Below are 18,528 nucleotides of genomic sequence, written 5' to 3'. Positions count from 1 at the left end.
GTCTGGACTCTGGAAGGAGTTCCCATAAGTTCTCTTGTTAATATATGTACTACTTAAGTCCCATAGTTAGAAAGGTTCTGGAGTTCTAACTTTAATTCTTCCCACAGTAATCTTTGGTGTTTAAACAGTTGGTCATTATTGCCATAAAATATCCCTTGGTGTGTTTGATTGAAGACAGTGGTTTTCAGACTGTTTGATCTCAAGATTCCTTTACACTCTAAAAGTTTATTCAGGACTCCAGAGAACTTTTGTTCATATGGGTTATTATATATTACTGAGAAATGTAAAAAACATATACTTATTAATTCAGTTAAAATAGCAATAACCCATTACCTGTTAATATAAATCACATATTTTAATTGAAAATAACTAGATATTTTCAAAACCAAAAAGTAATGAGAAGAGTGGCATTGTTTTACATTTTTACCAATCTCCCTTAATGCCTGCATTGCCCAGTCTCTTGTGATATATTGTTTTGATTAAAGTATATAAAGAAAATCTGGCCTTGCATAAATATATATTTGGAAAAGGGAGGAATATTTTAATAGCCTGTTCAGACAATTGTGGATATTCTCCTTAGATGCTATACTAAAACTCCAACAAGTAGTAGTTTCTTAAATATTAGTTGCAGTGTGGAATCTGAGACCACATCATGGCCTTTTCTTATTTTATGACATTGAAATCAAGTGGTCTGACTTGTACTTTGAATGAATCTTTTACCCATGCATGATTTTCTAACACCATACCCCTGATTGTTTGGAAAATGTGGGTTCATTGACTTACGCAGATCTTCCAAATGTTAATACATTTCATTATACGATATTAACTAGTCACACTGGTTGTTAGTCCCACTGATCTCGTCAGAAGAGTGAGTATTAAGAAACTGTCAAGCTCATGGTAGTGGATATGTTTCCCAAAATTCTAATTTCACTTGGATGGTCAAATTTTATCAATGGCAACAAATACTAGTTATTGTCTTTGAAGTGACGGGCTCACCTTGTTCGTTTTCAAGTCTTAGTCATAATTTGTCGTCAGTTGTTCTTTTGAGTAAAGAGAGCATTCTGTGAAAAAAGCAGGTAGTTGGTCTTGCCGCTCAGACAGACGCACAGTGCTTTTCCTTCGAGACGACCGTCGAGCTTCGGGGGCAGTCATGGCGCTTTGTACATACTTTCTGTTTGGCCATACGGAGTGTTAAAAGGCTTATGATCAAGGGTTGAGATTTAATAAAATCAGTGATTGTTAGTGCTTCATCAAGGTCTTTCCTAAGTGAAACTGGCTTTTTTTTAACTGCCAGTGCGTGGTGGGGAAGAATACAGTCCTGGTCTCCTTGGATGCCACTGCCTTGGTTCATGCTGAGGCTCCACACCTTCACCCACCACGCCTGTGCATCATCAATGCAAATGTCAACAAATAATATCTTCATGTTATTATGAAAATCTTTTTGATCTGGATAATTGTTTACCAGCTTAAGTTTTTTTTTTTTTAACCTTTTTTTTTTTTTTTTTTCCTGAAAAGGAGGGAATTAAAAGGCAAGTTTAAAAAAAAAGAAGTCTTATTTGTTTTTAGGTCCTGAATTATCCCAACTGTTTTGGAAGCATCTAAGCCTTGATAATGATTACCTTTATCAACCTTTTTATTCTGTAGATATGTTCAGACAGCCTTTTGGTCTTTGCGGATCTCATTGCTCCTTGTGATTGTTTCTTTTCAGCTTTTGGTGGGTTTGAAGCCTCTATTCAAAAAGCTCCTCTGCTTTCTCCTAATTGTTGCTGTGAGATGGGCAGCTGAGGACCACCCATAACTGCAAACATACTTTGCCATATTATTTGAAGCCCTTCAGAAAATACATGAAAAGAAAATACACATTTCAGTCTGAAGTGATCACCTCATTCATCCTTTCTTACCAAAGCAGGGATTGTTTAGCAACTCTAGAATTTTAAGCTACAACTTCCCACTGAGAAAATTGCATTTGATCCTATGTGACTATTTTCCTTTCAAATTCATAAGCAAATTAGTGGTTCCCAATATTGTAATATGATGAAGCAGCTCGCCCATTTTAGTTCTTTAGAAATCACTTTCACAATTAATCCTAGTAGTACTGTACATAAGAGTAATATCATCGTACCTGCTTGACAGCTGAGATGTTGAGGAATGGAGACAATTCAGGAGTTTGCATAAGCTCACAAAGCTTAGAGGTCGTACTCTGGACATTTTTATCAGTATACAAGAAATAGAAATTAATATGTCATTAGAACTGCTACATTGTCAGTGCCCAGAGCAGTGACTGGCAGTAGTAAAACTCAGTATGTGCTTGTTGAGTGAATGAATGGACTTTTCTTTCCAGGCCTGTATTGATGAAAATTTGGACATGGTGAAGTTTCTGGTGGAGAACAGAGCCAATGTAAACCAGCAGGACAATGAGGGCTGGACACCCCTTCACGCAGCAGCTTCCTGTGGCTATCTCAACATAGCAGAGTGAGTCTCTGTGGGTTTGCATTTTTTGTAGGAATAGCCTTCACTTCTCTTCTGCTCTTAAGAATTTCAATTTCATAAAGAGTTATCTCTGTTTATTATAAATTATAAAAGTAGGAAGTTGAATTATTTTTAAGGAATAATTGATACTGTGTTTTACCTAGCTGCTAAATCCACAGTATTTTAGTTGAAATTTTTTGTTTGCTTCTCTTTTCGGGTAATTCATATTTGTTGGGATGTGCAGAGATGGCTTCTCTCTGTTGCACTGTCTGGGTTCACTTTTTGCGCAACTAAAAGCTAGGCATGTATGTAGGCAGGCCTGGGGATTTTTTCTGGACTTCTTTGTAAATCTCTTTTATTGTTTTGAAAAAATCAGTACTGGGGGCCAACCCAGTGGCGTAGTGGTTTAAGTTCGCACGCTCTGCTTTGGCGGCCCAGGGTTTGCAGGTTTGGATCCCCGGTGCAGACTGATGCACCACTTGCCAAGCCATGCTGTGGCAGTGTCCCATATAAAGTAGAGGAAGATGGGCACGGACCCAGGGCCCAGGGCCAATCTTCCTCTGCAAAAAGAGGAGAATTGGCATCGGATGTTAGCTCAGGGCTAATCTTCCTCACGAAAAAAAAAAAATCAATTCTTAGTACAAATGAAGGTGGAGAACGCCTGGCCTACTGATCACAAAACTCAGGTGGTTGATGGCGGAAGAATGAGCCTAAATGTATGGAACAAAGGAAAGGCAGGGATTGGCATGTGCCCTCACATTGGTGAGTGGTGTGTTTATTAAGACACACCAGTAGCTACTAACCTCCGTGACAACTAGTTGCCCCTCCCTTGGGCAGAAGAATCCTGACCACATGGTGTCTGGGATATAAGAGGTACTAAATAAATGTCTGTTGAATGAAGGAATGATCAGGGAGATTATTTTTAAATAGAAAAGAGACTTTGGCAGTTGAAGCATCTTTCAAATGAGGCAACTGAATGTATTCTAGAGGAGAGTAAATTTAGATTGATAAGGTAAATTCCCTACATAAAATCGTGATATTCTGTGGTCCTTTGAAAATCAGATTGCTTGTTTTAAGGCATTTTTCCATATGATTAGTGCTCTATTATATCTCTCTTACTTAGCAGGGAGAACCATGCTGGCAGCTGTGTAGAGGTTTGCCTGAATTTCTTGGGGGAGAGCCTATGTCGCTGGGTTGCTTCGGAGCCAGGGAAGCCCAGTGGGAGAAGGAGACAAAGGGAGGGTCAGAGCCAGAGAAACAGTAGGCAGCAGCACTGGTGTTCGACTGGGCTGCTTGTTCTAAAAAGTGGATGACTGGATTGGCCCCAAAGCCAACAGAAGTGAACAGTGCATTTTCCTCAGTCTTGGTTCTTTACTCTGTTCTAATTCAGTAAAAGTCAGTCATCTCTTCATCCCCTGGGTGCCCTCTTTTCAGAGTCTCATAGGAAAGGCTCTGGTTCTCAGCCTTACCCCCCAGTGCTGGCATTCTGATGCCTAAGTGTTAAGGCAGCTTCCTTATAGAATTGTTGTTTACTTTAAAAATTTATCTGAGAAACATTTATAGAACACGTTAGCCCCTTATTATTGATATTTAATTATTTGTTTAGGTGGCTTGTTTCGGACTTTTAGCTACCAAATCTCATTACATTCCAAGATTTCCCCTTTTTTCCATTGGAAGGTAACAAGCAGAGCTCATGCTTAGAATTAGGATAACTTGTGTTGGCATTATCCATGGAGTCTCTTTTTTTTCTCCTTTTGTGAAGCTGAGTACAGAGAATGATTATAAGTGCTTTTTTACAGTAGTTTCTTTGATTCGTCTTTGTGGATGAACACAGTTACTTTAGAAATAAGTTCAAAATTTAACAATCTCTTGCCCAAATAAGTATTACCTGGAATGAAATGAATCAGTGAGAGTTACTATTTCCTCGTACAAATTATTACTAATTAGACATATGAAAATCTGACCAGGAGAGAGATGATCCAGACCAGAGTCCATTGCACGAATGAGGTGGTGGTAGGGATGGCCTTTTCAAATTTATCTTTCATTACGCATGTCTTATTAGACAGGTTTTGACTTTACTGTCATTATTTATTTATTTTCTATGCAATGGAAAAGAATCTCATTGCTGATTTTATTCATTTTGGTTGCTTTACCTCAGGGCCTATAACCAGTGTTTTAGATAAGATTAGCCCTTGGCCATTTTGTCATTTTTCTTTTTGTATCTTAAAGATCTTAACCTTTGCACTCTTATTCCCAGAATCATTAGGAATTCTAAATTTCAAGGGAGTGGGAATGAACAAAACGCAAACTGGCTTTCTAGGAAGAATCCAAGTACATTATAGTTCATGTTTTGTGATGACCTTTTTTGTCTCATTTTTAACTCAGTAGGATATATTTTTATTTTATTTCTTTATTTTGTGTGTGTGTGTCTGAGGAAGATTAGCCCTGAGCTAACATCCAATGCCAATCCTCCTCTTTTTGCTGAGGAGGACTGGCCCTGGGCTAACATCTGTGCTCTTCTTCCTCTACTTTATGTGGGACACCGCCACAGCAAGGCCTGACAAGCAGTGCGTCAGTGCATGCCTGGGATCCGAACCTGCAGACCGTGGGCCGCTGAAGCGGAGTGCGGGCACTTAACTGCTATGTCACCAGGCCGGCCCCAGGATATATTTTTAAAAAGAGGTTTAGAGGCTATTTTTTCCTCATTTTAGTTTGAGTTCAGGCTTATTGCTGATTTACATTTTTATTACCAGTAAGTGTTTAACTTGGAAGCAGCAGATTGACCCAAGGGTACAGCATTTAATTTGACTTTATAATTTATTGGGATGCTAATTTATTCTGAGTTTCTTTTTTAACACATTTCATTTTCTTTCTTCCTCCCTTAGAATAGTAGCAAAAAGACCTAATATCAATGATGAGTTAGGTAGGATAGGAAGGCTTCCTTTTCTTTTCTTTTTTTCTGAGGAAGATTAGCTCTGAGCTAACATCTGTTGCCAATCCTCTTTTTGCTGAGGAATATCAGCCCTGGGCTAACATCCACACCCATCTTCCTCTATTTTACATGTTGGATGCCTGCCACAGCATGGCTTGATAAGTCGTGTGTAGGTCCGTGCCTGGGGTCTGAACTCACGAACCCCGGGCCGCCGGAGCTGAGTGTGCAAACTTAAGCAGTACACCACTGGGCCGGCCCTAAGGCTTTATTTTCTAAGGGGCATATTTATTGAGCTACTGGGTATTTCTGAGCCAGTGGGTAACTATAAAGATTCTCAGGGGTAAAGCAAATATTACTTCATAGGTTGATATTTATTCTTATTCAGGTAAAAGTGTAAAACTAAAGAGATTTTTACTTTTTTTTTTTTCTAAAAATAGTTTAGGAAGGTAGACTTACTTAACAGTAATCTCTTTCTTTTTTTCAATCAAAGTTTAATAATATGTCTACATGGGAGAAACCCAGGAAAACTGAGTAACTCCAATCTCTTTCTGATTCATGGTGAGCCAGATCACTTTCTAGAAATGAGTCTTCTTGATCATGGGCCTAAGAACATGTCAGAAAAGGGAAAAGTGAGAGCCTGTATACCCAAGTGACATTGTGCCTGATCCTGTAAGGGATGGAATGGATGTCAGAGCAGAGTGGTTAAGATGTTTCATTTATTTCAAGCAATATTTGTGGAGTGCCAAAAGAGAAAGTGTCAGGTGTCGTGGCAATGATAATGGTGAGGAAGACACAGTTGTTACCCTCAAGTAGCTTTCAGCCTGATCGGGCAGTTGCGTCAGGATACAGTGTATGTCATGACAGAGGTCCAGAATTAGTGCTAGTGAGGGGTGGCAGGAGACGGTGGATTAAAGGAAGGAGAGAGAAAATGCAATGAGAACAGGCAAAGGCTTCATGAAGGCAAAAGCATTTAAAATGTACCTTGAAAGATATGAAAAGTTTGTAGACAGGAAAGGAGAAGGAGAGGGTGTTTCATCCAGTTGGAAGAAAAAGCTGAGTGAGAGTGGGATGTGTTTGGGAACAGTAAGAGGTTCAATTTGATTAGAGTATAGGGTATGGTCAATTCAAAAACCAGTTTTTGGGTGCTTATTGCGTATTTTATTTGCATTTTGGTTTTTCAGGGTGGGGAGGTGTAGTTGAATTTTCCTTTGGCCTGAAGGAGGGGAACCAGAAAAGAGGAGCTATTGAATATGTGGAAATGAAGGGGTAGTTGATGGACAGAGGACTGGTACTTGATGGAATTAAGAATACAGTGAGAGGGAGTTAGCCTTGGAATTGAAAAAGTCTGTCTTCCTCTGAGAGTGTGAAGGAAGGAAAGAAGGAGACAGCTAAAAATTAGATGAATTGTGAATGCCTTTGCACTTTATATATGTGGAATTGATCTATAAATTAAAAACATGTATTGGGGCTCTGTTATATTAGGTAGTAGGCACTGAGAAAGCAAAAACATGGTCTTAATCTAATCTTTGTTGATTCTTTCTCTTCTGCCAACTCTTTGAATACAATGGGCATACATCGATTATCTTTTTAAAATCTCCTATGGTGTCTATAATGTACCTTAAATATAGTAGAGGACCAATAAATGTTTACTGAATTGTTGAATGGTTGAGGTCTAATTTAAGTAGTTTTTCTTTCCCCTTTAAATACTTCTGAGTATTTGATAGAGCTCCCAGCATTATTGGGATTCTCACTGGCCTGAAAGTAACTTGATCTAGTGAAAAGATGAACTAGATCAACTAGTTCAACTAGATGAACTAGACTTGAGATCAAAAGACTGGGGCCATAACCTCTGCCATTTGCCGCCTATGTGATTTTAAGAAAATTACTCAATATTTAGGACCCTCAATTTCTCAAGTGGGGGTAATACTACCCACATTGCCTGCTTCATAAAATTGTCTAAGGCTCATTATATAACTCTATGTGAAAGTATTTGGAAAATCAAAAAGGATCCATGTAAGGTATTGAAATTATCAAACCTTTCTTCTTCAGGATCAACTATTTTATTTTGATATAGAATCTAACTATTTAAAACTTAACTATTTATTTCTTTAGTAATTCAGTTTCCTCTTAGAGTGTAGAAGATTTCGTGTGGATGGCTGGTTGAAGGGCGAGTTTTATGGAGGCATAATTTAGGCGTATTCCTGCAAATTTTAGTTCATCCTTTATTTTTCTATTTTCATGCCACAGCACAACTTAATGTACTATGATGTGGCATTGGGAAGTTTTCGTGAAAATTACTTCTTTACATGCCTTCTGGGGACTCTCATTCTCAGTATTACAAGTGTAGTTAGTCCTTTTGGGAACCTGTGTTTGGACTTCAGGGATGGTGGATGAGTTTTTAGGGCTGCATATCTTCCTTATGGTATTTAGAAAGTCTCTTGCTATCCACTGGGTGCGGTTAGAAATATAAATGTGAAAGAAATCCTGTTGGTTGATGTCAGGAAGTAGAGAAGCTTCCAGTACTAATTATTGAAGGCTAATGGAGTTAGAAATTAATAATTCAAGCACCTTATCTGGGACCATATTTAAAATCTCAAAATAGAGGCCTTGCTCTGCATCGAACCCCAAAAACGTGAGTATGAATTGATATTAAACTGACAGAGATAATATTGATCCTGGATCATGTTTGCACAGGTATTTCATTAACCATGGAGCCAGTGTGGGTATTGTGAATAGTGAAGGTGAAGTCCCCTCTGACCTTGCAGAAGAGCCTGCCATGAAGGATCTTCTTCTGGAGCAAGTGAAGAAGCAAGGTAACCTAAGGGATTGGAGGAGCCGGGAGAGACTCTCACACATTGCTACTTACAGAAAATAATGCATTTATTGTATAGAATTCTTCATTATCATATGCTAGGAGAGGATTAGATCTGTCTGCAGAGCATTAGTCATCAATTGTCAACATCATGTATCTTCTTACTGACTCACATGGAAGTAGACCAAATGACAAAAGGATGACCCATCATTCCTTGTGTTTGCCATTCTGAGGTTGTATACCCATTGTATATTTAGGAGTGTCCTGATTATTCTTTGATGATACAAATTAGACTGATGAGGAGCATGAACATTTCTTAGTGTGTGTACATGGTATTGGATTTTGCTATACAGTGTAATGTCCAAAGAGAAGATGGGATACAGTGTAAATTTGAGTTTTTGCCAAATCTGTTGATGACTTTGTGTCTTTTCTCTTGATGAGAGCTGAAAGTGGTACTGACATAAAAATAGACACATAGACCAATGGAACAGAATAGAGAGCCCAGAAATAAACCCATGCATATACGGTCAACTAATATTTGACAAGGGAGCCAAGAATACTCAGTGGAGAAAAGATAGTCTCTTCAATAAACGGTGCCGGGAAAATTGGATATTTACATGCAAAAGAACGAAACTGGGGCCGACCCCGTGGCTTAGCGGTTAAGTGCGCGCGCTCCGCTACTGGCAGCCCAGGTTCGGATCCCGGGCGCGCACTGACGCACCGCTTCTCCGGCCATGCTGAGGCTGCATCCCACATACAGCAAGTAGAAGGATGTGCAACTATGACATACAACTATCTACCGGGGCTTTGGGGAAAATAAAAAAAAAGGAGGAGGATTGGCAATAGATGTTAGCTCAGAGCTGGTCTTCCTCAGCAAAAAGAGGAGAATTAGCATGGATGTTAGCTCAGGGCTGATCTTCCTCACACACACAAAAAAAGAATGAAACTGATTCCTAGCTCATACCATACACAAAATAACTCGAAATGATTAAATACTTAAATGTAAGACCTGAAACCATAAAACTCTTAAAAGAAAACATAGGGAAAAAGCTCCTTGACATTGATCTGCACAATGATTTTATGATATGACACCCAAACCAAGAGCAACAAAAGCAAAAATCAGTGAGTGAGACTACATCAAACTAAAACACTTTTGTGGGGCTGGCCCGGTGGTGTAGTGGTTAAGTTTGCACACTCTGCTTTGGCAGCCCGGGGTTTGCAGGTTTGAATCCCGGGTGCGGACCTACGCACTGCTCATCAAACCATGCTGTGGCGGCGTCCCACATACAAAATGAAGGAAAATGGGCATGGATGTTAGCTCAGGGCCAATCTTCCTCATCAAAAAAACAAAAAAAAACAAACTTTTGCATTGCAAAAGAAACAATCAACACTATGAAGAGGCAACGTACGAAATGAGAGAAAATATTTACAAACCACATGTCTGGTAAAGGGTTATGTCCAAAATATATAAGGAACTCATACAACCAAATAGTAAAAAATCTAAATAATTCAATTAAAAAATGGGCAAAGGACCTAAATAGATGTTTATTCCAAAGATATTCAGATGGCCAGCAAGTACATGAAAAGGTGCCCAACATCGCTAATCATCAGGGAAATGAGGCAAATCAAAACCACAATGAGATATCACCTCACACCTGTTAGAACGGCTATTCCAAAAAAACAAAAGACAAATACTGGTGAAGATGTGGAGAAAAGGGAACCCTTGTGCACTATTGGTGGGAATGTAAACTCTGGTGCAGCTTCTGTGGAAAACAGTATGGAGGTTCTCAAAAAATTAAAAATAGAACTGCCATATGATCCAGCAATTCCACTTCTGGGTATATATATGAAGGAAAGAGAATCACTGTCTTGAAGAGATATCTGCACCCCCATGTTCATTGCAGCATTATTTACCAAGACATGGAAACATGGAAACAGCCTAATTGTCCATCGATGGATGAATAGATAAAGGTGTGTGTGTGTGTGTGTGTGTGTGTGTGTGTGTGTGTATACATATATATATATATATGAATATTATTCAGCCATAAAAAGACAATCTTGCCATTTGGGACAACATAGATAAACATTGAGGGCATTATGCTAAGTGAAATAAGTCAGACAGAGAAAGACAAATGCTGTATGATCTCACTTATATGTGGAATCTAAAAAAACTGAACTCATGGAAACAGAGAACAAATTGGTGGTTGCCAGGGGTAAAGGGGTAAGGGGTGGGGATGGGAGGTGGGAGATGGAGATGGGATTGGGAGAAATGGGTGAAGGTTGTCAAAGGGCACAAACTTCCAGTTATAGGATGAATAAGTTCTGGAGATGTAATGTGTAGCATGGGGACTATGGTTAAAAATACTGTATCGTATATTTGAAAGTCTCTAAGAGAATAGATTTAAAAAGTTCTCACCAGGCCAGCCCCAGTGGCCTAGTGCTTAAGTTCAGCGCACTCTGCTTCAGTGACCCGGGTTCGGATCCTGGGTGTGGACCTACACCACTCTGTTAGCGACCATACTGTGCTGGTGGCCTACATACTAAAAAATAGAGGGAGACTGGCACGGATGTTAGCTCAAGGCAAATCTTCCTCAGCGAAAAAAAAGAAAAAAAGTTCTCACTACACACACACAAAATAGTGACTATATTAAGTGATGGATGTGTTAACCTTATTGTGGTTATCATTTTGCAATATATATAGACATGCACCACATAATGACATTTTGGTCAATGGTGGACTGCATATATGATGTTGTTCCCATAAAATTAATACCATATAGCCTAGGTGTGTAGTCGGCTATACCATCTAGGTTTGTGTGAGTCCACTTTATTATGTTTGCACAATGATGAAATTGCCTAATGATGCATTTCTTGGAATGTATCCCCATGGTTAAGTGACACGACTGTATATAAAATCACTACGTTTTACACTTTAAACTTATACAGTGTTTTATATGAATTATAACTCAAAGCTGAGGGAAAAAGATATTTATGATTTACATCTTATTTCACTTTGAAGTAATTGACTGAGTTCTTCTGGTTTTCAAGAATCTCCTTTGTTTCCCAGTCTGATGATAGTTCCTAGTTTACAATAAGAGAGATGAAAAGATGATTTCATCTTTTCAGGCCTTATTTCACTTATTATTAATACTCAGTATTCCTGTGACTTTATGGATTATGTACTGTCTCTTGGACATTCACAACTGTGAACAGCTGCTGTGCAGGAGATTCTTTATGGCAGGTAATCTGGGCTGTCTTCCTGGGTTTTTCATTTCGTGTGTGAAAATAGTTTTGATCACACAGAACCTCTGAAATGATCTCAGGGATCCCCAGGGGTTCCTGGCACTATAATTTGAGAATCGCTGATCTTACTTAATTATCAATCATGTTTATCTTGCCAGAGAGTGGTACAGTTTAGACCAACGAGGTGTAAGGAAGGGTTCATGGAGGCTTATGGAGGGGAAGAAGCTTCCTCACACCTAAGCAGAACCATAGGAATGAATCTCCTTTTTGCCAGCTGTGAATCAATCAGTATACAGCCTCGTTTATGTCTGGCCTCTGTCCTGTGACCTGGGGGGACACCAGCTGTAAACTGACTATGACTCTGCACATGGGAGAGGAGAGATTAAGACACTTCAGTCCTTGCTGGTGCCACTTAACTGCTAGATGGATCCAGATGGAAGCCCTCCTGCTCTGAACTTGTGCAGACGTGGGGTGGTGACTCAAATATCTAGAGTGGCTTTGAGCTGGGTTTTTCTTTATACTGCCAAATGCATGGAGAATGGTATATATGTTTTTGAAAAACTTGTATGTTTGTGGATTTCCAGCAGATGACAATGTGAGTTCCTGTAAACCTCCCTGTCCCTTGTGTAAACATCTAGCAATTAAGAGAAAAAAATGGTTAACAAAACTGATAAACATCTCCATGGACTAGAAACAGAAAGGAAACACAGAGTGGGGAATACGTTCTGAAACTGAAGGCCTACTCAACTTTGGGAATGAATGGAAATAGAAAGTGACAGCAAGGAGTTTTAACTCTTGTGGGAAATAGGAATAAAACATGGTGCACACATGGCAGAGGAGTGGAGCCAGATACCATATGAAATAGGGTTGGAGTGTGGGATGAGATATGACCCCCAAGAATGATTGAAGTCTGGAAAAAATCTTCAAATGCTTTCTGAACCTGAAGCTGCTAGAGAGCTTTCACCAAAGTTGGCTGGATTGAACAGAAACAAGTGCATATCCAGAAGACAGACCTAGCCTGGGGCTGGCCTCAGGGCATTGACCTTTGATATCCTGTGGGACAAAGACCCTGAGCACCCATGCAAGATCTGGCTTAGATCGTGGGCCACTGCTGGCCTGTGTGTAGGCACCTGCAATTCCGTGAAACAGGTAGGAGTGAACACAGAGAGGAGATGCTCTCATTAAAAAAACTTGCATTTAATATGAATTTGCATATAAAGCTTTCAAAGCATGTTAAGAAAAGTAGCCAATACATTTAAAAAATTGAGAAAGCCTGAAAATCACCTCCAGAGGAAATGAAAATAAAAGAACATTCTGAAAAAAATAATTTTTAATAATCTTCCTTTAAAAGACAGTGCAAGACGTTCAAATCTGTAATAAAATATATGCCACCCATAGAAAGAATAGGTTATGCAACAAAAATAAGCTGATGTGAATTAAATAAAAATAGATGTGTGAAAAATTTCAGAGTGCAGAAACATGCAGTAATCAGAGAAAACCATATATAAAATTGTTTCTTTTAAAAATTCTTCAGGTGGTTATCCCCAAACACTAAGGAAGATTCTTATATTTTTATTTCTTTAGTTTATCAGATGAGTCTCATAGAGGTGCTATTTATCACATCTAAGTCAACTTTTTATTCCCTTTTACCATCTTAAATTTTTGTTAACTTTTTTTTTTTTGGTCATTTTAGAGGTAACCTTGGTAATATTAAATTTGTAGATAAATTTCTTGATTCAGCTATTTTAGGCAGCAGAAGCATCACTGGTTTCAGAGGGAGCACTTCCCTTCAGAGTTCCCCACTGAGGTCAGGGAACTGGGCTTTCTACCCCACAGTAACCGGTCACCAGGTGCAGGTTGACCCAGGAAGTGGGCGATGCCTTGGGCACGGTAGCTCCCTCCATGAGTGTTTGGGCTCAGTTGACTGTCTTGTTCTTTAGGATTAAGTGGTTCAGGAATCTCACATTATCAGAATACAGTGGCTTTACCTTGTTTGTGTACTGGCATTGCTTCTCTAGGAAGGGGAACCCTGAGGCGCAGATGAAAGTGCTGCCGTTGGGAACTGATAGCTCAGGGCCATGGATTGTGGGAGAAAAGGGACACCAAGCCAGGAAAGGTGTACAGCAAGGTCATGCTCTCTCTGTTACCACCCTGGTTGCTGCCGCAACACATGCCACAGAAGACACGGCTGGATGGTTGCTCTGAGGGTGCTCACTCCGAATGTGGGACTTCTCTAGATAATTTCCTTAGAACATCCACACTTTGCAGCAGTCCATGAAGGGGAAAAAGAAAAGGGAATTGAGCTATCCAGTTCCTTCCATCTTCTGTTTTCCTTTGTTGAGACTCACTCCATCAGAAAGCTGACTAGCCCTCAGATAATCCTTCTGGGGCTCCTGTTACACGTATGCTAGACCAGAGTTGCACTGTCTGGCATTTCAGTGGCAACTCCAGAAGCCAGAGTCCATGGCTTTGTGGTATTTCATCTAACCCTGAAATGTTTGGACAGCTCAGCTCGAGTGTGATATTAACCAAGAGAAAGAGGAGTGAGGCAGTCAAGGAAATCTTAGCAGGCGCACAATTTGTGTTCTACACAGTTTGCTTTACTCCTGAGTGGAGAAACCTGTTCCTTTATTCCCGAGTCCCAAAGTCCAGAGGGCTTTTACAGGTTTGGTGTTCAGTGTGCGTTTGCTATAGGGTTTTGGTGGATGGTCTTTATTGGTTTATGGAAGTTTCCTTCTATTCTTAGTCTGCTAATTTTTTTTTAATAAAATGACTGGGTGATGATTTTTTGAATAGCCTTTTGTCATACATGAAGAGAATATCGTTTTACTTTTTTTCTTTAATTATATTGATAGATTTTTTTCTAACTCTAAAACTGTATTTCCGGGATAAGGATTGCTTATGGATGGCCTGTTATTTTTAAAACACATTGCTGGGATCACGTCATTAGTTAACATTTTTGTTGGATGTCATTTGTTTCTAAGTTAAGCTTGGTCCATGATTGTCTTCTGTTACTTTCTTCCATCAGTTGTTTGTATTGAGGTGATGCGAGCCTTATAAAAGGGTTTGGGAAACTTTCTCTGTAATTTTAGATTCTGGAATAATTTGGATAAAATAGGGATTATCTGTTTCTTGAAAGATTAGTGAAATTTTTTGAGCCCCAAGGTTTTTCAGGGATAGGGTTTTTCAGGGATAGGGGAGATTTTTATTACCAATTCCATTTTTCCGATATTTACTAAATTAATGAAGTGTTTGTGTTTCTTCTTGAAATATAAAATTTTATTTTTATACAGAATTTTCCATTTTATCTAAGTTTCCAAATTTATTATCATAGAGTTGCTCGTAATATTCTATGTTTTTTGTATATATCTAGTTAAGTACTTTTTTCATTCCCAATATAGTTTATTTTTTACTAAACTTTTTTTTTATTCATCAGACTTGCCAGATATCTATTTTATTAGCCTTTTCAAGGAACATTTTTGGCAAAATTTTGGAAATTTTAATATGGACTGTAATTAGATGATTTATGGAATTGTTCTTAATTTGTTTAGCCATAGTGATGGCATCCTGGTTATGTAGGAGAATATCTTTATGTTTTTATGTCCAAGAGATGTAGACACAAGTATTGAGAAGTGAAATATCATGATGTATTGGGGAGGGAGCGTCAGAGAGAGAGAAAGAGAGAAAACACAAGCAAATGGGACAAATTTTTTTTGATCATTGCAATCTCTATCAGAATTCCAATGGCATTTTTCACAGAAATAGTGAAAACAATCCTAACATTTGTGTGGAACCACAAAAGACCCCAAATAGCCAAAGCAATCCCAAGAAAAAACAACAAAGCTGGACGCATCACACTTCCTGATTACAAACTACTGCAAAGCTATAGTAATCAAAATGGTATGGTACTGGCATAAAAATAGGCACATACACCAGTGAAACAGAGTGGAGAGCCCAGAAATAAATCCTCAAATGTATGATCAACTAATATTGGAAGAAGAGAAACCAAGAAGACTCAATAGGGACAGAGTAGTCTCTTTAATAAAAAGTATTGGGAAAACTGGACAATCACATGCAAAAGAGTGAAATTTGATCCCTGTTGTACAACACTCACAAAAATTAACCCAAAATGGAGTCAAGACTTAAGCATAAGACCTGAAACTATAAAACTTCTAGAAAAAAACATAGGGGAAAACCTCCTTGATATTCATCTTGACAATAGTTTTTTGGATATGACACCAAAAGCACAAGCAACAAAAGCAAAAATAAGTAAGTGAGACTACATCACACTAAAAGGCTTCTGTGCAGTGAAAGAAACAATCAACAAAATGAAAAGGCATCCTATAGAATGGGAGAAAATATTTGCAAACTGTATATCTGATAAGGGGTCAATATCTAAAATATATAAGGAACTCATACAACTCAATAGCAACAAAACAAACAGTCGATTTAAAAAATGGGCAGAGGATCTGAATAGACATTTTTCCAAAGAAGATATACAGATGGTCAACAGGTACAGGAAAAGGTGCTCGACGTCACTAATCATCAGGGAAATGCAAATCAAACCAAAATGAGGTTTCACCCCCGTCCTGTTAGAGTAGCTATCATTAAAAAGACAAGAAATAAGTGTTGGTGAGAATGTGGAGGAAAGGGAAATCTTGTGCATAGTTGGTGGGAATGTAAGTTGGTACAGCCACTGTGGAAAACAGTATGGAGTTTCTTCAAAAAATGAAAAGTAGAACTACCATACAATCCAGCAATCCCACTTCTGGGTATATATCCAAAAGAATTGAAATCAGGATCTCAAAGAGATACCTGCACTCCCATGTTTATTGCAGCATTATTCACAATAGCCAAGATATGGAAACAACCTAAGTGTGAGTCTATGGATGAATGGATAAAGAAGATGTGGTGTGTGTATATATATATATGTATGTATGTATATATTTGAATAAATAATATTCAGCCATGAGGAAGAAGAAATCCTGCTATATACGACAATATGAATGGCTAAGTGAAATAAGTCAGACAGATAAAGACAAATACAGTTATGATATCACTGATATGTGGAGTCTAAAAAAGCTGAACTCATAGAAACAATGAATAGAATGGTGGTTTCCTGGGGTTGGGGGACATGGGGAGATGTTGGTCAGAGGGTACAAACTTCCAGTTATAAGATGAATAAATTCTGGGGATCTTATGTATAGCATGGTGATTATAGTTAACAGTACTATATTGTGTGCTTGAAAGTTGCTAAGGGATCTTAAATGTTCTCACCACAAAAAAGGAAGTGGTAATTATGTGAGATGTTGGAGGTGTTAACTAACTCTACTGTGGTAAACATTTTGTGATGTATGAGTGTATCAAATCAACGCGTTGTACACTTTTAACTTACATAACATTATATGTCGATTATATCTCAATAAAGCTGGAGAAAAAAAAAGAAATAAAATAAACCATTTACCCTTTCACCCCATCCATCTCCCTAAATCAGACAGATAATCCTTAGGTAGTTCACAGGTTCCATTTAAGAAGTGAGCTGGAAAGGAACAGATCAAGCATAGATAAAGCCTGCTCATGAGTATATGACCCTCTGGATGAGAATGTTTGTATTTAAGACATTTCATTTGTCTATAACGGGGAATGCTCTACCGCAGCCCCTTTTCACTGGCACCCATGTTGAAGAGTTGTTGGCTAAAGGGAGGAGTCCTTGGAGTTCCTCTATAATGTTTTAAAAGAAAACAACACTACATTCCCTTGGAGGTTTTAAGTGCACATCACCTACTCATCTGCTCTAGATTATGTAGCTTCAGGTCAGTGTATTTCCCTACGTATGCAAATGAACTTTAGAGGTAGTTTATTTTTTAAAGTATATCGTACCTGAAACCAAGATTTTTGGTAACAGTCTTATGGTGTAGCGAGTGGACAAGAGCCACAGACAGGGACCCAGGGTATCTGAGTTCTTGTCATAGCTGTGATGTGTTTTGTGGCTTTGAGCAAGGCACCAAACCTTTCTGTGTTTATTTCCTCATCTGTTAAATGGGGATGGTAATATTTATTACATTTACCTCAAAGGACTGTTGGGATACTAAAATGGTGGAACATGACTTTGAAATGTATAGCTTTCTACAGATACTGTAATATAAAAATAATGTCCCATTTGGTCTTTATGAAAAGAAATTGAAATTTAAAACTGAAAATTGAAAACTGAAAACAATTTTAGGTGTGTTCCCTTAGTGGATCTGCCATCACATAATATTTAACCTGGTGGTTTAACCCTGATAACACTACTGCAATGTGTGTAGATGACATCGTTCTTCTAAATGAAGAGTCAGTTTGATGAATACCCAACTTGATGGCGAAACTGTTATTTGTGGTTATATTCATGATGTGTTTTGAACCTGAGGAAAATATTCTGTCAGATTTAAATGGACCTTTAGTAATGTTGGCTGTCTGGTATCTGGTTTCTGTAGGAGTTGACCTAGAGCAGTCAAGAAAAGAAGAGGAACAACAGATGTTGCAGGATGCCCGCCAGTGGCTCAACAGTGGGAAAATAGAGGATGTGAGGCAGGCTCGCTCAGGGGCCACAGCCCTCCATGTGGCTGCTGCCAAGGGCTACTCTGAGGTCCTCAGGTATTGTCCATTTACATCAATCAGGAGTTTGTTCAACTGGGTTTTGGAGGAGGGGGGTGAATTATAGTCTCAATTACGGTGTGTTTCTTTTGTTGTTGTTTTCCTCTGTGATCATGCAGTCTTTTCTTATATTTTGCTGATATTCATCCATGGATGGTCTCCCTCCCTCCTACCACCCCTCTAGCTTCTCACTGACATGTATGATGTGAAACAGATTTGAGCTAGACTAGCCTAGTAGGTGACCTTGCATGATCTCTTCCAGCTCTATGATTTATCATTAATATCCATGCAACCTCCTCCTCTTGTGACATGTAATACAGGACAGACCTGTGGTCATTTTGGCCCTCTTTGGACATAGATAATTTCTTTGGACTCATTAGATTAATGATATAGGTCTTGAATGTACAGAGTCCAGCTAGAGTAAGGTAGTCAAACTTAT

General features: G+C 38.7%; 1 protein-coding gene across 6 annotated transcripts in view; it reads left to right on the top strand.

Annotated features, from left to right (window-relative positions):
• The window catches only part of PPP1R12B (protein phosphatase 1 regulatory subunit 12B), a 222,809-nt gene that overhangs the window by 51,545 nt on the left and 152,736 nt on the right, over window positions 1–18,528 (top strand). For all 6 annotated transcript variants that reach the window (XM_087424264.1, XM_087424263.1, XM_087424265.1 and 3 more), the window contains exons 2-4: window positions 2,342–2,472; window positions 8,096–8,214; window positions 17,930–18,089. In XM_087424264.1, the coding sequence (XP_087280390.1) occupies window positions 2,342–2,472; window positions 8,096–8,214; window positions 17,930–18,089 (410 nt within the window). The remainder of the gene's footprint in view (window positions 1–2,341; window positions 2,473–8,095; window positions 8,215–17,929; window positions 18,090–18,528) is intronic.

This window comes from Ceratotherium simum, chromosome 36 (genome assembly GCF_057802395.1).
Source record: "Ceratotherium simum simum isolate JZ-2026a chromosome 36, ASM5780239v1, whole genome shotgun sequence".
Classification (NCBI taxonomy): Eukaryota; Metazoa; Chordata; class Mammalia; order Perissodactyla; family Rhinocerotidae; genus Ceratotherium; species Ceratotherium simum.
The sequence above is the reverse complement of the archived record's forward strand: the minus strand, read 5'-3'. Positions and strand labels throughout refer to the sequence as shown.